This window comes from Nicotiana tabacum, chromosome 12 (genome assembly GCF_000715075.1).
Source record: "Nicotiana tabacum cultivar K326 chromosome 12, ASM71507v2, whole genome shotgun sequence".
NCBI lineage: Eukaryota > Viridiplantae > Streptophyta > Magnoliopsida > Solanales > Solanaceae > Nicotiana > Nicotiana tabacum.
In genome coordinates, this window is record NC_134091.1 from 110009621 (window position 1) to 110032429 (window position 22809).

The 22809-nt window shown below is 38.6% G+C and overlaps 1 protein-coding gene across 2 annotated transcripts; it reads right to left on the bottom strand.

Annotated features, from left to right (window-relative positions):
* Nucleotides 1-5651: 5651 nt before the first annotated feature.
* On the bottom strand, nt 5652-16698 carry LOC107770763 (ALG-2 interacting protein X-like). Of its 2 annotated transcripts, NM_001325080.1 has the most exon segments (9): nt 5652-6558; nt 7605-7708; nt 8899-8947; nt 9822-9962; nt 11320-11388; nt 12127-12216; nt 12774-13727; nt 14637-14944; nt 16066-16465. In NM_001325080.1, coding segments are annotated over 9 exon segments (2631 nt in total). In that variant the 5' UTR covers nt 16439-16465; the 3' UTR covers nt 5652-6015.
* Nucleotides 16699-22809: the final 6111 nt, after the last annotated feature.

The following is a 22809-nucleotide window of genomic DNA, read 5'->3' on the forward strand; positions in this document are numbered from 1 at the left end:
CAGGCACCTAACCTTGGTAAGGGCATCAAGGCCACAAACTGACCACCACTTTGAACACTCACAATTTTTCTTTGTTTGCAGCAGGAACAAAGCAGTGCAAATGGCGATTCCTAAGTTTCCTCAAAATCTCCAATGTTCATACCTCTTATTTTCGTAACATAACCCAGGTAGAACCTTTTTACCTAAGGGGATCCAGCTCATATTTTCGGATAGAAGTACTCTTCGCCCAGGCTTGCTTTACGTAACTTAACCTAGGTAGAACCTTTTCACCTAGGGGGATCCAGCTCATATTATCGGGTACAAGTACTCTTAGCCCCGGCTGTTTTATGTAGCTAAATCCAGGTAGAACATTTTCGCCTAGGGGGATCCAGCTCATATTTCTAGGTAGAAGTATTCTTCGCCCAGGCTTGCTTTTCGTAGCTTAACCCAAGTAGAACATTTTTGCCTAGAGGGATCCAGCTCATATTTCCGGGTAGAAGTACTCTTTGCCCAGGCTTGCTTTTCATAGCTTAACCCAGGTAGAACATATTCCCCTAGGGGGATCCAGCTCATATTTCCGGGTAGAAGTACTCTTCGCTCAGGCTTGTTGTACGTAGCTTCACCCAGGTAGACCATATCTGCCTATGGGGATCCAGCTCATATTTTCGGGCAGAAGTACTCTTCGCCCAGGCTTGCTTTTCGTAGCTTAACTCGGGTAGAACTTTTTCGCCTAGGGGGATTCAGCTTATATCAGTAATACATGGTACTAATCCCTGGTTACTTTCCTTTTCAATAGTATAGGGCACCAACCCTTGGTTACATTCATTTTCAGTAATACAGGGTATCAACCCCTAGTTACATTCTTTTTCTGTAATACAGGGTACCAACCCCTGGTTACATTTCCTTTCAGTAATAGAGGGTGCCAACCCCTGGTTACATTCCATTTCAGTAATATAGGGTGTTAATGACTGGTTGCATTCCTTTATCGTAATATAGGGCGCCATCCCCTAGTTACATTTCTTTTCTAGTAATACAGGGTACCAACTCCTGGTTACATTCTTTTTCCGTAATACAAGGCGTCAACCCCTGATTACATTTCCTTATCAGTAATACAAGCTATCAACCCCTGGTTACTTTCTTTTTCAGTAATACAGGGCGACAACCCTTGGTTACATTTCCTTATCAGTAATACAAGGTGTCAACCCCTGGTTACTTTCTTTTTAAGTAATATAGGGCGCCAACCCCTGGTTACATTTCCTTTTCCGTAATACAAGGTACCAACTCCTGGTTATATTTTCTTATCAGTAATACAGGGTATCAACCCCTGGTTACTTTATTTTTCAGTAATAAAGGGCGTCAACCCCTGGTTATATTTCTTTTTCGTAATACAGGGCACCATCCCCTAGTTACATTTTCCTTTCAGTAATACATGGCACCAACCCCTGGTTACATTTCCTTTCAGTAACACAGGGTATCAACCTCTGGTTACATCTCTTCTCAGTAATATAGGGTACCAACCCCTTATTATATTCCTTTTCAGTAATACAAGGCGCCAACCCCTAGTTACATTTTCTTTTCAGTAATACAGGGTATCAACCCCTAGTTACTTTCCTTTTCAGTAATACATGGTGCCAACCCCTAGTTACATTCATTTTCTTTAATACAGGGTGGCATCCCCTAGTTACATTCCTTTTCTGTAATACAGGGTATCAACCCATGGTTACATTTTCTTACCAGTATAGGGTAAACCAATCCCTAGTTGTGTTTTCTAATATAGGGTCACCACTCCCTAGTTGAAGATATTTTAGGCATAGGGTCACCACTCTCTAGTCTCCTTACCAGTATAAGGTACACCAATCATTAACTGTGTTTTCCAACATAGGGTACACCGCTCCCTAGTTGATGATATTTTAGACATATGGTCACCAATCCCTAGTCTCCTTACCAGTATAGGGTACACCAATCCCTAGCGGTGTTTTCCAATATAGGGTACACCACTCCCTAGTTGAATCGAGCTGAAATGTAGGGTACACCACTCCCTAATATCCTTTCCAGTATAGGGTACACCAATCTTTAACTGTGTTTTCCAACGTAGGGTACACCAATTCCTAGTTGATTTGATCTTAAATGCAGGGTACACCACTCCCTGGTATCATTGTTGATATATGGTACATCATTCCGTAGCCACATTTTCCCAACATAAGGTACATCAATCCTTAGTTAAGGCACCATTAGACAATCAGGGTAAACCATTCCCAAAGAATCATATTTTTCTCAGGGTACACCATTCCCGACCTTTTTATTTCTTTCAATAACGAAGTAGTTTAGAGTTTTTGTTACAAATAACTAACGAAATTTTCCTGATGAGAACTTGTCACGACCCAAAATCCCAACCTGTCATGATAGCGCATATCTCGATACTAGACAAGCCGAAAATCTCAATAAACCAAAACTTCTCTTTAAGGTTAAAAATATAATATTTAAATACAATACAAAACCTGGTGTCACTGAGTACATGAGAAACTAATAAGAATACAAGTCTGGAAAATATATTCTATAATAGTCTGAGACCAAATACAGTAAACAAAGAGATAGAGAAAGAGAGACAAGGTCTGCGGAATACGGCAGCTACCTCAAAATCTCCTCAAAATCAACCGCGTGAAAGGATCAACACCTGCTATGTCCGGGAACACCTGGATCTGCACACGAAGTGCAGGGTGTAGTATGAGTACAACCAACTCAGCAAGTAATAATAATAAATAAGGAACTGAAGATAGTAACGAGCTACACAATTATGGTTCATTTCCAGTAATTCCAGCAAAGAATAGACATGCTATCAAATCTGGCAGTTTAATGTCAAATCAATTTTTTTATACAGTTCCTGTTCATGTAATCCGTATATCAAAATCTTTCAGAGATTTCACAACAATGACAGATAGCAACTAAGTGCAATAACAAATAGAAATCAAGAAAAACCTCTTAGGACAACAATCACTCACTGGGCTCCCAGCCCACATCACTCCCTGGGCTCCTAGCCCTCATCACTCCCTAGGCTCCCAACCCTCATCACTCACTCTCAATGGGTACCCGCACTCACTAGGGGTGTACAGACTCCGGAGGGGCTCCTACATCCCAAGCGCTATAAACTACATGGATAACTCACCTGCTGCACGGACAACTCACGTGCCATAATATAAATATCTCTATCCGCACGGCGAACTCACGTGCTGCACGGCCAACTCACGTGCTGCACAGCCAACTCACGTGTTTGCACAGCCAACTCACATGTTGCACGGACAACTCACGTGCTATGATATCAATAGCTCACAATCAGGCCCTCGGCCTCTCTCAATCATAAATCTCTCCAGTCTCTCGGGCTCTCATGAATCATGAAATCCACCCAAACAACAATGATATGATGTATCAATAATAATAACAGAGACTGAGATAAAATGTGCAAGTAAAAACTGAGACTAAGTACATATAACATTTAGCAGGCAATTCAACAAGTACGCGACCTCTGTGGGCCCCAACAGTACTATCACATAGCCTAAGCATGATTTCTAACATGATTTACAGTCAAATTTTATCAACACATAGAGAGCATATAGCTAACAATAAATTATTCAACTTTACAGTTTCCCGAGACGGACCAAGTCACAATCCCCTCGGTGTACGCCCATACGCCCGTCACCTAGCATGTGCGTCACCTCCAAAATAATCACATGATACCAAAATTCGGGATTTAATACCCTCATGACCAGATTTAAAATTGTTACTTACCTCAGAGCGTGAAATTCTTTACTCTGCTATGCCTTTGCCTCGCAAATCGGCCTCCGAATGCCTCGAATCTAGTCACAAATAATTCGTTTCAGTCAATAAAATTTATTTGAATTAATTCCATAAGAAAACGCTAATTTTCCATAAAAATCCGAAGTTTAGCTCAAAAATCGCATGTGGGGCCAATGTCTAGGAACCCGACAAAAGTTACAAAATTCGAAAGCCCATTCAACCACGAGTCTACCATACTAATTTTACCAAAATCCGACCTCAACTCGACCCTCAAATCTACAAATCTTATTTCCAAATTTCTAAGTTCCAATCTCCGATTTACACCTCAAAATCATGTAATCTAGTCAGATTATTGATGATAATTCAATATTATGGTGTAGAAATGATCACAAGGGACTTACCTCAAGTTTTCCTTAAAAATATATCAAAAATTGCCTCTCCTCAAGCTCCAATTTGTCAAACATGACGAATGGGACGAAGTCCCTGTTTTTATAATTCTGCCCAGACAACCTCGGTTCTGCCTCGATCTTGGCCATCGATCGAGGTCCTCAATCCTAGGCCTCGATCCTGGTCCTCGATCCTAGGCCTCGATCATGGGCCTTGATGCTGGTCCTCGATCTTATGCCTCGATCGTGGCTTCGATCCTGATCCTTGATCATTGCCCTCGACCCTAGCCTTCGATCATGTCTTCGACCCTGCCTTCGATCGTGGCCCTCGACCCTAGGCTCGATCATGGCTTCGATCGTGGCCCTCGACCCTGGGCTCGATCTGGGCTCACATCTGGGCTCGATTTTCTAGGCTCGATTCTGAGAGATTTCATGGGCTCGAATCTAGCAGAAGAAATTTCCAATAGAAGGATTTTTGCAGCAGCTGTTGTAGTTCAATTTTTAATCCGTTAACCATCCGAAACTCACCCGAGGCCCTCGGGACCTCAACTAAATATACCAACAAGTCCTAAAATATGATACAAACTTAGTCGAATCCTCAAATCACCTCAAACAATGCTAAAACTATGAATTACGCCCCAATTCAAGCCTATTGAACTTTCAAATTTCTAATTTCTACAAATAACGCTGAAACCTATCAAATCACATCCGATTGACCTCAAATTTTGCACACAAGTCATAAATGACATAACATACCTATTAAAATTTTTAGAATCGGATTTCGATCCCGATATCAAAAAGTCAACCCCTCGGTCAAACTTCCCAAAAGTTTAACTTTCGGCATTTCAAGTCTAATTCCTCTACAGACCTCCAAAAAATTTTCCGGACACACTCCCAAGTTTGAAATCAATACAACATAAATGGTCATCACTATGTGTTGAAATTTATTGAAGTTATGGTGTTCCATTTTTGGAAAACTTCCCGAGATATTTCTGCAAAATTAAGCATGGAATTGCAATGGACATCCACAAATCATTAACAACTTATTTGGATGGTTGTTATGTATCGTTTCACAATGTATCGCATAATATTATATTATATAGTATTATATTATATCGTTTTGATTTATACAAAATTTGGATAGATTGTATTGTTTGTCCTCGTTTCATGATGTCATACACCAACAATATAAAGAATAAACTTGTAATTTTATAAAGAAAAAGTAAGATACGGGATAGAATTATTATATAAAAAGGTAAGGTAAAAGATAAATTCGAATTATTTATATTATATAAGGAAGGACAAGATGAGAGAAAAATAACGTAACGACGCAATCACACCAAATCGTCGGTTCATAAAGTAGCACGTTTTTGAACCGATACGTAACGACAAATATAACATATGATATAATAAAATCTAAGTAACAACCAAAACAAACATTGTACAATACAACATGTAACAGCCATCCAAACAAGCTGTAACTTGGAAGGTTGCTTGCACTAAATATCAGTGATATATGCAAGACCAACAAATAGATCCACAAAATATCAGATGACATTTTTTTATTATTCACAAAATATCAGATCTCATAGTTTACTGAAGACTGGAGAAGTTTCAATTATTGTTCCAGTATTTTGATCATCGTACAGAATCAATATGATTTTACAAGGAGATACCCTGTACACGCGGGTAATGCGAGCCATGATTCATTCAAAGTTGCTTACAACGTATAATAAATGCTAAGAACTGGTATTAACAAAGAAATCTAGCCAGGTCCAATCTACCACTTGCAAATGACAAAAACTTGCCATACAAAAATGAACATGAGATTGCACGCGAGAAAAATATTGGAAAACTATTATTGCCTGTAATAGCCACTCTGATGGGGAGGAGGATGAGGATATGGTGAAGGGGCAGTGTAAGGAGGCCGAGGCATAGCCCCGGGTTGTTGTGGAGGTGCATTATAGTATGGACCCCGCCACCCAGGATATGCAGGTTGGCCATACTCGTGGCTTTGTGGAGGCTGTTGTTGATGCTGAGGATGCGGATATGGTTGACCTTGACCCGGAAAATTGTAAGGTGGTGCAGGCGGTTGTGGAGAACCATAAGGAGGAGTTTGACTATATCCGGACATTGTTGGTTGTTGGGGAGGCTGGTATGTAGGATTTTGGGGTCGAGAGGGATTGGGTATATTTCCAGTATCGGTAGGCAGTTGGGGATTGGCTCTTGGAGCCTGATGAGGCTGCCCAACGGAAGGATAAGCATACCCACCTGAACTTTTATTGTCCTGGAAACTGAGACCTGAGATTTGCCTCTGTACCTCTTCTATCATTTCTCGGCACTGTATGCTTCTTGTCATCACAAAATCACTACACTGCTGTTTTACATTAGTGATCGCCTCCTGCTCAACAAAAACAAATTTCTATGAATTTCTTTCCTGGGAATGTGTAAATAGAACTAAGTTTGACATATTCAGGAGAGTTGGAAAATGACATATCTAGCGGTTTACCAACTGTGCGCAACTAATATGAATTTTGAAGTCCAGAAATGCAACTTTGAACTATAGGTCTCATCCGCCATTCCTCCTCTACCCTAGCCTCACACCAAAAGGAACAAAATAATAATGACCATTGACATGTCGAGGTTATACATTGAAAGATCCTTTTCAGTATTACAGGAATAGTTAGTGCTTTGTCAACATTGACTACAGTTACATCAGAAGATCCAAGGGGTTCTTTGACTTGCACGTGATAAGGGTAGATTATGATACTGTTGAATTAGGTGAGAATTATGAATGAGACTATAATATCTCAGTGAGATTAGTAGGTTGGGATTGTATAAAATATCATATTGTATTTTATTCATGGTTAAGGTGAGAGATTATAACTCAATTTTTTTCAGACTTATGCCTTGATTTCTATGTGAAAAACGAAAAAATGAAGATGAGGTGAGGAGAGGAGTTGGTAAAGGAACGTACAGGGCAGCCGAGGGCAGGTAGGAATAGGGAGAAGAGTAGTGATGTATTAAATGGAATTGTTACAGTCCCAACCCTCTCCAATGGGGGAGTGTTTACAATGCAACCCATAGAATAGTCACAATCCCAACTCTCTCAACGGGATAAAATAGGCCCCTAGGAGGATGATTGCATTCCCATGTATACAAGCCAATTGCATTATAATCCCGTGGAACCAAATGGAAGCACGGACTCTAATCTAGCTAATCTTATCTCCACCCCTGCTTCCTCTTCCCCCAGCAGAAATTCTTATATCGCGGACCCAAATGATCCTATATCAAATGAGGGATGTGCTCAGAGGATCCACTGAAAGCAAATGGTCGGAGTCCTCATCGTCTTGCAAACCAGGTGAGCAAATATTCCGCCTCCCCCACCCCCTTACCAAACAACTCTAATTGAAAGAGCAGACCAAAAGAAGATGAAAATTCCAATACCTGAAGTGTTACGTAGAACTTCAATCCCTCATTGATATTGTCCTTGATTTCTCGATATTTTGAAATGGCAGCTTCAATCTGATTATAGATTCTCTCGCGATTAGCTGTGACATCGAGAAGAATGAGCTTAGCAAATTAACAGTGACTAGAACATATGAAATCAACAGCCCTACTTGAAGAAATATGAATAAGCCATGCGGAGAAGAAATGTCAAAGTAGACGAATTAGATAAATTAATATAGAATATAGGTAACAAATGGTCAACGTATTACAGTAAAGGTTGACCGTTAAGAACTCACATATCCAGAAGATGAAAGTAGCAGAAATGAGGATGTTAAGGTGGATGTGCGGGCACACTAGGATAGATAAGATTAAGAATGATGTTATTCGGGAGAAGGTGCACGTGGCTCCCATTGATGACAAGATGCGGGAAGCGAGTCTTAGATGGTTCGCACATGTTCAAAGGAGAAGCCCAGATGCTCCGGTACGGAGGTGTGAGCGGTTGGTTGTGGAGGGCACGAGAAGAGGTAGAGGGTGGCCTAAGAAGTATTGGGGAGAGGTGATTAGACAGGATATGGCGATGCTCCAAATTTCCGAGGACATGACACTTGATAGGAAGATGTGGAGGTCGAGTATTAGAGTTGTAGGTTAGGATGTAGTTGAATCTTGACTTACTTCGTACCATTGTAGGACTAGCCACGTAGGTTTTTTGTCTAGGATAGCTAGTGATAATGTTGTGTTTTACTACTTCGCTTTTCAGTGCATGTCCTATTTACTAGCTATCGTTTTTGCTTTGCATCTTTCTTCTGCATTTCATGGTGTTCCTAATTTACCTATGATTGTTGTGGTGATACTAATATTGTCTCCTCTTGTCGTTTTGTCGTTTTGTTTTCTTGAGCCGGGGGTATTTCGGAAACAGCCTCTCTACTCCTTTGGGGTAGGGGTAAGGTCTGCGTACACACTACCCTCCCCAGACCCCACTAGTGGGATTTTACTGGGTTGTTGTTGTTTGTTGTTGTTGACCAGAGCTTCACCATGTTAATTTAAAACTAACATAGAGGGGAACAAAATTGCACCATCACTTTAAAATGACATCCAGGGGATCTAACTTGCGTGAGTATATCTCCAAGACACATAATGAACAATAAGAAGTCATTTTGAGATATAAAAAATCGAATGAAAGGATTAGCCCACCTAAGTTATTTAGATAGGACAAAAGTAGTTTGTGTATCAAGAATATCTGCTTCAATGTTCAAAAGACAATGCCAAATGATTACATGGATTAAAAACAAACCTTTATAATCCTCAAGACTGAAAATAGAAGCAAACTCCTCATTATGAGCCTGCAAAAGGAATACCACGTTGTTAAGAGACCATTCAAGGAGATACAGCATGAATAATGAAGCCCACCGAAAGTAGATTGTTCTTTCCCGAAAGAGGGATTCCTTTCTCTACATTTGCACAAAGAAACCTCAACATGAAGTATTTCTAGTTCAAAGGAGCAAAATACTTGGTTAAGCATGTCTTATATATCATAATCTGTGCATTACAACTCTACAACAACATACTCAGTATATTCCCACAAGTGGAGACCCGTTCCGTGCATTACAACTCTAAAATATCCAAAACAAGAAAAGAAATACTACAAATTTAACTGCAATTAAGGAAATAACATTTTTTGTATAATCTTCTTTACCCACCCACCCCCCACTTCCAAACGATCTCTTTAGCACTTTCTAGCTACAAAACAAGTTCAAAGGTCAGATTAACTTGTGTAACTCAAAAAAACTTGGAAGGCAAAGACAAGCCACAAGTTATATCTCAATTAGGATGTCGTTGTATGACAACTGTAATGCTTCTTTCCAGATTAAAAATAATGTTATTTCCTTTTATTGGTCAGCGCAAGAAATATAGATAATCATAATTTAACACAAAATACCAGGCAATGACACAAGGGATTTATATAAACAAAAAGGAAAATGTCCAGCATTGCTAGCTACGTTACTTGTAAATAGTATTCTGAAAATCAATCCTGAGCTGACAATAAGGAAACACAACAGGGAACTCCTACTACGGACTGTGCAATACATGCACCACAAATTTACCAGACAAGTAGCCCTATGTTAAAGCTTAAGAGAAGCTGCAACAGCCAAAATGAAAAAAAAGCTGCAAAACTAGAAAATGTATATCCCTGTAAAAGATGAAAAATTTCTGAACCTGAATCTGCAGCAACAATTGTTCTTGTGCCTCAAGGTTTCGAGCAATTTCTTCACAAATATGATCATATTTTGCAATCTCCTTCCTGAAAAGATCCTCATGGGAGCCAGTGGATGTCATCAATTTCGGAAGTATATCATCCTGAGAAATATCATACAGCAGATATTAAAAATTGAATTGCATAGTTAGATCCCACAAATCCTGGATAAACGACGAAGCAGAGCAAATACCAACGCACAAAGATGTTGCAAGTGGAACACAAATGTCAAATAATAAGCACAAAGGCAAATTCATATTACGCGACCTGTTCTTGAGATGATGAAGCGCAAACTAATGCCAGTGGAGTAGCCTTAAACGTATGTCTCCACATTTTATGAAAAGCCTGATCTATCCCTCTTTCTTCATACACTCACAAAGAATTTCCTTTTGATTTACCAAGGAAATGGAAGTTGCGAGATCACATTCTTATACATAATTAAAAGAAGCTGCATAACCAAATTAGCCTCCCTCCCCCACCCCAAATTAGCCTCCCTCCCCCACCCAACAATGAGATTCTCAGTCAATGAAGAAATTCCCCCTTTTTTCTTTGAACGGGTAAAGGGTTAATGAAGAGCTTCCCTTGATGTGATGTAAGCAAACTATCCCTTTGAATTTGTAAAGAAAATGTATCTTATGCCTAACTCAACTCCAAAAGCTAGCTCATTAGGTGAAGATTGCCCAAGACCATATAAGGAACAACAACCCATTGCCTCAATCAATGTGGGACATCCTAACATCCCCCTACACGCCCAGGATCAGACATCTAGAACGTGGACAATGTAACAATTGAGGCCCAACATTGGGTAAACCAAGAATAAGGATAGTTCTAATTCTAATAGCATGTAAATAAATGGGTATTGAGCCTAACTCAATCCAAAGCTAGCTAATGAGGTGAGAATTGCCAAGACTATATACGGAGACAATAGTCCATTCCCCTAACCAATGTGGAATATTCTAACAAAATTAAAAGACCGGCTCTTATTCCTATTTTTAGGAGTAGATTGAAAGGCTTATCACATCTCCTACTGCTGCTCTCGCCCCGTCAACCACAAATAAGATGAGCAAATATGAATCCATTGGACAAAAAGTCAATCCACTGATGGAAGAACCTGCACAAGGAGAATTCCTAATCCAAGGATTCATTCAGGGTGGCCAACAACAAGTGAGATCTCACAACAAATATGTTTGTCCATGGCCTCTATCATTCAGGTATTATATTATTTATATCATGTTAATACACTCAATAATTGTGGAGCAGCAGATTAAGAGGATAGGCACTAGCAAAGAGTTATATCTTCATCACTTGCTAGGATGAAAGAGATCATACTTATTTAACCCCCCTATGAGAAAAATTAATGAACCAAAGATGGCTAAAGTTTTATCCTGAAAAAGATGTCCACATCTACCTAATAGAATTCAACTTTGCAGAGCATATAATTCAAAAGGAATCTTGTTATACCTTCCTCTTCATCTCTTTCAGCATATCTTCCAGTCCAGCCCGCTGAGCACCAAGCGTTTCTAAATGCCTCTGCAAATTTAAGCAACAAAGACTTCAGAGAGTCCACTCGAATAATTTAAGTTGCAACAACATAAAGCTTCTACATCGAAATAAGACAAATAACTCTTTCCAAGGCAGATTGGAGGGAAGTTCTGCAGTGTTTTCTACAGTTAATATATCCAAAATATTTACAGACCATTTCCTTCGGTAATTTTTAAAATCATTTTGTAACATGTATAATACCCTAAACACTTCACATTACTTTGTATCCAAAAATGATCCTTGCAATGTACAGTTGATCTATATTATTGTTCAAAGACCACTTCTCAATCGCAAAATGGGCATCAAAGGATTTCAAACTAGAAATAATGGGCAGTAAGTGCTCAAAAATCATCCATGAAAGTTGTTTTGAAGTTCGAAGTATGATGATGTTCAATTTTATAGTATTATTAATATTCACTAGTAAAAAAAACTTAATGCACACTGGGACATCAATTTTCAAATTGTCTACTTGTAACAAGAAATGAAAACCGAGAAGAAAATTACACACTTTTCAGACTGAACGAACTTGCGCTATTTTTTTTGGATAAGGGAAAGAATGCTTTTATACCCAAAAAAAAAAAAGGCGATGATATATACATTGACCAGTAAGGCCTTCCAACAGAACAGGTTTTAGTCACTCAAGAAACATGGTTGCAACATAAAGCATCGGCTAAGAAACACAATAAAACCAAATAACACAAATGTAGCGACACTAATTCATATTACCAAGCTCTGCTTCAGAGCCCCCACAATGGCATCTTCAGTGGCGTCCAAAGACATTATTGGTCTTTCCAAGGTTGGAAGAGCAGATTCGATCTGTCAAAGGGAAAAATGCACGTGTCAGGACTCAGCTTCTCCTCAATATAAATAATAGTGCTCACATTGTAAGCACTGGATTCAGTGATGAAGTTTTGCAATAATAACATGATGTACATGTACAGTAAACCACAGATTGAGCCAAGTCCCAAACATGAGATCAAAATCAATGACCAAAGGCTCCAACTCTAGTATGCATTTTAACCTGATAAAAAACCCTTAAAGTGAACAGTGACAGAAGATACCAAATATATAGTATGGAAGCATCAGGCGTCTTACTAAGCCCTCACAGTGGTACAAGCTTGTCAAGTGGTTTATCGAATTCACTATCTCCATTGCCAGATAGAATTTGATAACTAACCTCGAAAGTACAACCTAATACTATGAGTCTACCTACAAATAAATACAAGAGCCAGGCCGTTTGATTATTTTTATGTGCATTGATGAGTCAAGCCCGTGACAAAGCCGGGTAAGAACTTGAAGTGGCCAAATGAGACATGACATGACTAGTTATGCAAAATTAGCTTAAAAACAGGCTTCAAATGATAGATACGTACTGGATGGCGGTCAAGGATTGACATGAGTGCTGCATGATCCCTTACTGATCGCTCAATCCTGGCATCACTTTCTGCAGCTTGCTTCAGGTTAGCTGCAAACCTATTTAACCTGTCCAGCAAGTTCTTTGTTAAGGTAGTAGATTGAGGCCTTGTCCATCGTGTTCCAAATTGAGTTCTAAATTGTGCATCTTCTGTTGCTTCTTTTTGCAAATGTTCCTCGGTCTGGACCAGCAACTCCTGGTTCACCCTCTTCAAATCTCTGAGTTGCTGCAGCTCAGCATCCAAACCAGCTGGACCACCACAAATTTGCACTGCCTCTACATCTTCTTTTAAGGCCAAAGGTAGAGATAAATTCCCATCCAAGGCAAGAATAGAATCAGGCAAGTCCATTTCTCTAAGCCTCACTCGAGCTAGCTCGCTCCCCTGTTGTAACTTCTCGGCTTGAGTCCTGATGACGTCATCAACCATCTCAGTGTACCTAGAAAGAGCTTTAGCACTGTTGTCTGGGACAAGACTTGCAAACATCTTCTCCTTGCTAGCATCCAGAACATCATTCATCTGCATAGGCTTGACCAAGGAAAATGCTGGAAGTGGTGACAGAGAACTGGCTGGTGGAACCCTCATGAGGTAGACTCTATCATTTTCCTTCATAGCCTTCTCCAAGTTTAGATTTAAACTAGCTTCTAGCTTATTCATTGCATCCAAGAGCTGCTGTGCTGCTCCCCTTGGAGATGTTTTTCTTGCCTCAGACAAGGCATTGACCCCGCTCTTCAACCTCGCAATTTCCTCAGCAATTTCTTCTTTCTCATGGAGCTCTAGACTGTACCTATAACAGGCCTCGGCATAAAATAGTGCTGCCTTAAGTTGAACGTGAGCTAGCCAAGCCTTGTCAAAGTGCTGGTTCAGAGGTGCAACACTTAATGCTGCCAAAGCTTCCTCATAAAACAATCCAACCTGTGATAGAACATTCATTTTATTTCAACATCAATGCTGCATCAATTGCTACATCCAAGCACTTGAGTAAGATCCAATTCGAACATTCCAATGGTTTGGCCAAACTATGATAATTTATAACTTATAAGCTAAATATGTGTTGAGATGCTATTTACAGGGAGCCATGGAGCAACGGTAAAGTTGTCTCCGTGACCTATAGGTCACGGGTTCGAGCCGTGGAAGCAACCACTAATGCTTGCATTAGGCTAGACCATCTACATCACACCCTTTGGGTGCTTCTCCAGACCCTGTGTAAATGCGGGATGCTTTGTGCACCGGCTGCCTTTTTTCTTATGCTATTTAATATTTACAGGGAATAACATGTGCAATAAACTAAGAACCAAAATTTTGAAGGAACTAGACAAACCCCAACTCATACATGCCTTCTCCAGTGAACTATTTTGAGTTTGAACTTAAAATTCGAAACCAACAAATCCAATAAGAAACTCCTTACCAAACCCCGACTCTCAGGCTGCATATGCCAACAAACCTGTAGAATAGCCTTTTATAATTCATAGATGAGTTTATTCTGACCAAACTTCAATCCAAGCCTTATTACATCTAGGAATGCGGAGGATTGTCATTACTATTTATCAGAAATATGTGCACGTTAACATTACAAAAGTTGCACAGACCCTAGGAAATCCCCTCGCTGGCTAGTAAATATTACCTACTAATTATCTAAGGAAGGTTTTAATTCCTAAAATGAGAAGAAATCTTGTTAACTTGCGACCTAATAATGATGTACAGCAATGTGACAAATGTCAAGAACTCAACTCAATCTCACAGATACGTTTTCTTTTTCTTTATAAGTAAACCTCATACAACACCTATTAAGTGGCATATTTTAAAAGAGAAGGAAAAATAAACCTGTCTTGAAATCTTTGCACAGACACCAGGAGTGTTTCCCTTGGCAATGCTATTCTCAAAAACACACTCCTGCGCCTGAGCCAACATAAGTCTTTCCAGCATCCCAGCACATTCGACTGAGACATCAACAGTGGTGGAGCTACCCATTGATGCCTTCATTGCCACATTGTCTCTCAAGAAGGCAAATGCCCCAGCAGCAGCAATAAAGGAATGTGATGCTTGCCTTCGCCCCTCAACTGATGAACGATCAAAACCTAACCCCATCTGACTGTGCACTGCCCCAAGATTGAACAAAACTGCAGCTTTTTCTACGTAGACGGAAAAAATGATCAGTGCAAATGCACGACAAGATGACAATACTTCGAGCTTAACATTGATTTCTCTAAACTCGTAAGAATTAAGAAAGACATAACCCTATTTCTTTATAGAGTGGTAAATATAGACATATTGTGCAAAGATGAACGATCAAAACCTAATCCCATCTGACTGTGCACTGCCCCAAGATTGAACACAGCTTCAGCTTTTTCTACGTAGACGAAAAAAATGATCAGTGCAAAAGTACGACAAGATGACAATACTTCGAGCTTAACATTGACTTCTCTAAACTCGTAAGAGTTAAGGCAAATGTATGCCTTTTTTCTTTATTAAGTGGTAAATATAACCTCTTTGTGCATCTAGGTATTGGCAATCAAATAAGTATTTCGTATCTAAGCATAACTACTCCCAAGCACAAATAAACAATGAAGGCTTTGGTAGAATAATGGCCGCATAAAAGTAGTCTAACTATGATGAATTCTCTAGAATTCATCTCTAAATACGATGTATCCTCTAAATTCATCTCTAAATACGATGTATCCTCCAAATTCATCGGGACATGCCCAACCTAAGTAGACTGAAATGGACACATAAGATTCATAAAGCCGGCCTAAACTAATATGAGAGTGTGAAGTAGTTGATTGATAACACCCTTAAAACGAATAGGTAACCCAGGCCAATGGGACAATCTCTAAGTTCCGGAGAGTACAGAATTTAAAGTTGATCAATAGCGAACGGAAAATCCAGGAACATTATCACTAACTCCATATTGCGAGATGGTTAATTAATTCAGTTCAGTAAAAGGGAAAAGAGACCATTTTAGAAACTCAGAGCAAGTGTGTAGAAATAGAAAGTTGTACCTCGCGCAATATCAATTTTACAATGAACAAGAATCAAAACAATAAAAACAAAAGGACACAAAATTTGAAGACCCAATTGAACAAAAGTTGCAAAATTTCAAGGCCCAATAAAATAAATTACTAAATATTGAACTACTAGAAGCTCAGAGCAAGTATATAGCAATAGAATGTTGTACCCTGCGCATCACCAATTGTACAATGAACAAAAATACAATTTTCAAACCCAATTTCACAAAATTGCAGAAATAACATACCTAAATGAATATTCTGCTGAGCAGCTTTGTTTTTGTTCTTGAAAGCATCGAACCAAGTAAAAGTAACAGAATTAATATGGTCTTGATCAGGCGAAATAGGGAACCGAGACTCAACAGCGCAAAGGGCTTTATAGTAATTCTGCAAAAGGTCACGGCGAGCAGGAAGAGACGATGATGAATCAGTGGAACCCGCACGTTCGATGTCGGAACGATATTCCTTAAGGGTTTGTAAATCATCTTCGATATTTTGAGCTTCACGTTCGGAGTAGTTGTAGATTATGTAATTTCGGAGTGGACGGTAGAGATCGACTGATACTGTTTTTTTCTCGGAGATTGAGAGCATCACGTTGGTTGTTGACGACGGTGCCGCCATGGTTGCGGTGGTGCTTGACGGTGGTGGAAAGGTGATTATAGTGAGTTTGTGTGTGAATTGAGTTTTTCCTGTTTATATATGTTTGGAAAGAAAGAAATTGAAGAAGTCAATGAAGCTTAGGTGAAGAAATCAAGACGTGTAATTTGGTATAAGAATACTATTTTGCAATTTTGTTTTTATGGGACTATGTTTGCTTAGTTGGAAAGGAAGACATCAAAGTGAAGTTGCTGGCATCTGGGGTGGGGGAAGGGCGCAGAGTAATAAGTTTGGCATTTCTCTTTTGTACTTTTATTTGGCGAAAAATAGGGAAAAGACCATATTCATATGTTAAAAAAATTGTATTTGGTATTGCATTCTGTAGAGTATAGTTTAGGGCCGTGCATTGGTAAATATCGAATTACCGTATCGAAATCGATTTGATATTCGGTATTCGATATTTTGATATTCGGTATGGTATTTGGTTTAAGTTTTAAAAAAAATTGATATTAAATATGGTATTTGGTATTTTAAAATGAAATACTGAAATACCGATATTTTATCGAAATATATATTATATTATCGTACCGAAAATACCAAACCAAAATATCTAAATATCGTATCGACCGACGAACACCCTAGTTATATTTTTTGCTTTACTTTACTCTAGAAAATGCAACAGCAATACAACTTCCTTTAAGAAATTTTCTGTTGCATTCTCTAGAGTATAGTTGTATTTTAGAGAAGCCTAAGTTGTGTCATCTCTAGAGTAATAAATTTAAATCCTCCATCATGATTAATAATTCAAATATGTGGCAACAAGACGAAGTTGCTGGATTTTGAGAGAAATCGTGAGAATCGTGCAAAAGGTAAGGTAGTGAAGTTATGAAGAGGGCTAGGGGTTTTATTCGGTAAGGTTTTTTCAAGGATTGGAATAATATAAGATACTAAATAATAAAAAATTTGATCAAACTAAAAGTATTTATAAGTCGATAAATACTTTTGCACAAATAACCTCCGCTTGATGACACCCCTTACAGAATCCATATCCGGTTCTAGAAGATCCGGTTCTGGAAGGACTGCCTCCACTGCATTAGGGGGCGCGTTTAAATATTAAATATTTTTAATCAGTGGCGGAGTCACATTCAACCAAGGGGTGTTAATCGATACTCATTCGCCGGAAAAATTACACTATATTGCTAGATAAATATTTTTGATTTATGTATATTTACTATTCGTTGACCCCCTTGACTTTTCGGTATATCTAATATTTTATATTTTGACACCCTTTGGTGAAACTTTTGGCTCTGCCACTACTTTTAATTCATGAGTTCGAAACCAAAATGTTGTCTTTTTGGACTCAAAGCACAAAAATAGGTTAAAAAAATATATGAGTACTATTTTATATATAACGCGGTTATTCACCGCGTTATACCTTAACGGCACGTTTGTCCGTTAAGGTATAGCGCGGTGAATACATCCGCTATATATAAACTTTAGTACCCCACCAATAATTCATCTAAACTTTATTGACCCACCAATAATTGAGGGTATAGCGCATTCATAATAGGCGCTATATATATAGTGCCTATTATGCATGCGCTATGCCTTTAATTATTGTACCCCGGACTGGATTTTTGCTTATTTAAGGAGTTTCGGCATTTGTTAAAAATCCATTCAGGATCCTTCAAGTCTTCCGAAATATTTGGTCATTAACTTATTTTACATTTTATCATAATGTCCGAATAGCGAAAAATTAGGGTTTCATTATATTGGGGGGTGAGGTTGTGGTGGAGAATAACTTAGTACGCTATAGTTGTTCTCCACAGTGTCATGTTAAGTTGCCACTTACAATGGAGTACGATAGATTGGTATCGTTGTTATGTAAAAATAAATGGGTGTGAGGAAACATTTGGTTAATATTAAAGTAACCGGAAGATATTCGTATTCTGTTACTCCGCAAGTGATATCTTGTTATGCTGAGTTTAACATCGTAGACGATGAAACTCTGACAGATTTTTTGAGGACTCCGGAAGAACACCGGGGAACTTCTTGTGATAAAAATATTGAAAATGTACGCCAAGACTGAAGATATTCACAATATTGAGGTTCCGCAAAATAAGGATAACCCTGAATCATCGGGTGGTTTTTGTGGAGCAGTTTTATCCGAACAGGTTCCGTTTCAAAAAGTTTGGCCAGATCTAAACTTATCTCCACGGGTAAATGAGGAGCGAGGAAATAATTTCTTCCCAAGTTTACATAACCCACAAGCCGAGTGGTAAATTTTAATTTTCCTTTGTATTACGATATTTTTTTTATGTATTGTATTTGTATTAACACTTATATATTCCAAAGGGGGTACCGGCGAGATATGAATTTTACAAGTTATGAACCAACAGACAGTTGGAATATGTCTAATTTGGTGTGTTGGATCATGGTGGTTCATCCGGGAGTCATCAGCAACAGGATAAGGTGCATCATGGGATATCAACAGATTATGATTTGTAAGTTAAGTGATAAAGTTTATATGTAATGTTTGGATGAATTTGAGAAACTCATTATTTTATTGGTTGTGCAGTGAAAACGAGCAACTTGAAGGTCCTGTCCTTACTCAATTGCCCGAAGACGATATATTTAATTAGGATCTGGCAGATGTATAGAGTCAGTAAGATGATAGTGATTATGACAACAATAATGATGAGTCTGGAGATGACACATCCTTCCTTGATATGATGATGATAATGAGGACGAGAATGATGAACCCGATTTGACGAGGGAGCATGATGCCACTAATGAACATGCTCCACTCCATATATGCAGACTCCACCCCCGTTAGCCCGAGAGTATACGAGTCCCATGTGTCATTTCATTCACGGAATATTACCTACCTTGATCAGTTGCCTAGTATGACGAATATGGATACCCTCACAAGGGATCTTGACGACAGTCAGATAGAAATGTGTGATGAATCTAGACCAACGGTGTTGTCAAAGATTATGCTTTTTGCTGATAAAGCGCGCCTAAGCAGGGCGGTGCTAATGTACAACATAAAAGAGTGTCGTGAGATCGTGGTTCATGAGTCATCTCCGAAAGTATATAAGGTTATTTGTTGTAGATGGTTTCAAGGTTGTGCATGGATGTTACGTGCGAGAAAGTTGAAAACAAATATGTGGATTGTGGGAAAATACATTGGCACCCACACTTGTGAAATAGACACATTCAGTGGGAATCATTTTAACTTGAATGTTGACTTGATTTCTCTTGTCTTGATTCCACACATTGAATCGTCCATAAGGTACAAGATTAAGGAGTGTATAACATCTGTCCACCAGGTATATGGATATATTATTGCCAAAAGAAAGGCATTTTTCGGGCGTAAACGTGCGTTTGAGATTGTTTATGGTAACTGGGATAAGTTATTTTTCGATCTACCTAGGTACATGGATGCATTGCAACATTTTAACCCCGGGACTGTTGTTGAATGGAAGCTTGAGCGGAGTTCGGGAATACAAGAATTCATCTTCAGATATGTGTTCTGGACATTTAAACCAGCCATTGATGGTTTTGTGCATTATCGGCTAGTAATATCCATAGATGACACTCATATCTATGAAAAATATGATATTAAGTTGTTAATCGTCGTTACAGTAGATGCTAATGGAAGCATATTTCCCCTCGCATTTACTATTTGTGCCAATGAAAGCCAAGAGACGTGGATATTATTTTTGAACCACTTGAAGGAGCACGTTGTTAGACATCGTTCAGGTATTTGTCTAATATCTTATCGGCATGTCAATATTTTAAGTTATGTATAGAATTTGCGTGCATGGAAGGAACCATATGCCTACCACTGTTACTGTGTTAGGCACTTGAAGGCCAACTTCCAGAGGGTTCATCCGATCAAGGAATTACATGATTTAATGTGGATGGCTGTAATAGATCACCAAGAGTGTAAATTTAGGAGTTGAATAGAATTGATTAGGCAGGAAGACCCAGAAACCTATCGTTGGTTAATGCGACATGAGCTTGACAAGTGGAATTTGCATAAGGATGGTGGTAGAATATGGAGAATTCTGACTACAAATGTGTCTGATTCTTTCAACGGGTTGTTGAAGTCTGCACGTGGATTACCTGTCACTGCCATGGTGTGGATGCCATTCAAGCAGATGGCGGAGAGATTTATAGAAAGATCTAGAGGTGCATCGTCATTGATGGAAATAGCTGTTGAATTTATGCCATAGCCAATGAAACGATTTGAGAAATATAGGAAGCGAGCATAGTGTCATACTTTTTTGCAGTATTGCAGCAAGCAAAATATTTTTGAAGTTCACACTGGTTTGCATCACAACAGCGGGAATAATACACACACCGTCAATGAATCCAAAATATTATGCTCCTGTGGAAAATGGTCAATCTATCACTTGCCACGCTCACATGCCATGAAGTGCTTTCAACATACAGGTTTCACAGTAACGAGGTACGCTGATAAAGAATATAGTGTTGTTGCATACGTAAACACCTATAGTGGACAGTTGCAGCCAGTGGTTGCTGAGCATTATCGGCCGCCTAAACCATTTAAAATAGTATGTAATAAGGATTATGTATGTCAATGGCAAGTGCAAAAAAGAACGCGAATACGGAACTAAATGGATGTTGGTGATATCGTTTATGCGCGTAAATGTGGCATATGTTCCCAAACAGGACACGACCATCATAAATGTCCTTCAGCTGATTTGGAAAGCGGTGGTAATTCAGCTCCAGGTAGCAGTTCATCCAATGTGCCCAATTATAAGGATAAACATAGTGTTTTATTGCAGTATTGTTGTTGTACTAAATTTCTATAAATGTTCAGTTTGCAAAATTTCTGAAATAAAATTATGTTTCTAATAAGGTTAAATCTAATTGATATTTAACATTAAAAATTCAATACAACAATTTAAAATACACTCCAAGAAATAAATAATAATTTTCATTCGCTATTATCGCCGTTGTATAGCACTATTTCATTGCCATTGTCTTCATCTTCTTTGTCAACATCTTGTACGCATCCTTCCGGACCGAGGGCATCGTAATCTAGGCCCCAGTTGACACATATGTCTCGTATTTCATTACTATCATCAATAAGACTACTTGCTTGATTTCTACAACAAAATAGGACTCTTACGTCCAACGTATGTGGTAGAAACTTAGGTAGTCCCTCCCACTCGACAACTACTGAAAAAATAGAATAATCAATGTCTCTATGCAATTTTTTATTTTCTAATAAATCCCAATACTGATCCTCCGTTCCTTGCAGGTAGTTAAGATCATCCAATGCTTGATGAACGGTTAGTGCCTTTTCCATCTTTAAAATCTCCTTCATCAAATGCTGAATCACTTCTGGTTCATCTTTATGTGTGTTTATTTGGAAGGTTGTAGACAGTGCGTGTGGTACAACTAGCCCATGCAAGTGGCATAGTACTTCATAATCATACCGTTTTGAGTAAAGAGGAACCCATTGTAGTTTTTTGCCCCAAATTCGCATACCATCAGGCTTTGTAGAATACGTTTTGCCCTCAATAATATGCCCTGCAATATTGGGCACATCAGACTTGATGTGATATGAAATGTGGGCACGAGGTGCCGGAAAAATATAATGATTTTGATATGTGCAGTTTTGTTATGACATGTGGGCACGAGGTGCCGTGAGTAGATGATGATTTTATTATTGGCACGTGAGTTGTCCGTGCGGTTACGCTAGAAATATGGGCACGAGGTGCCGTAAAAATATAAAAGTAGGCCGAGACCCGTGTTACAAAAATATAAAAGTGGGTTGAGATCCATATTTTATGATTATGAAATGAGGTGTCAGAGAGTGACTTTTATTTGGAAGAATTATATTCAAAAATATTTATTTAAAAAAATATATTCGAAAGACATTTAGTTAAAAGAATTATAGTCGAAAGATATTTATTTGAAAGAATTATAGTCGAAAGATATTTATTTGAAAGAATTATATTCGAAAGATTTTTATTTGAAAAACTTATATGTGAAAGATTTATATTTGAAGGACTTACATTTGAAATGCGTATATTTGAAGGACTTGATTAATTGGTTGTACTTGTGTTCCTTATTCGTTTGAGCAATATTTATGGTATTCTTGTTGTCCTGCTATTTATATTACCTGTGATTTTCATTGTTATTATTGCTAGTTATTTTTCAGTACTATTGTATACTGCTATATTGCACATGTTATTTGACTAGTGAGTGTCTTGATTATACCTCGTCACTACTCCATCGAGGTTAGTTTTGATACTTATTGGGTACCGACCTGATAGAGGTAACAATGGCTTTACGGCCTGATGGAGGTAACAATGGCTACGCCGGGAGCCGTGGAGGAGGATGTCTCTTTAGAG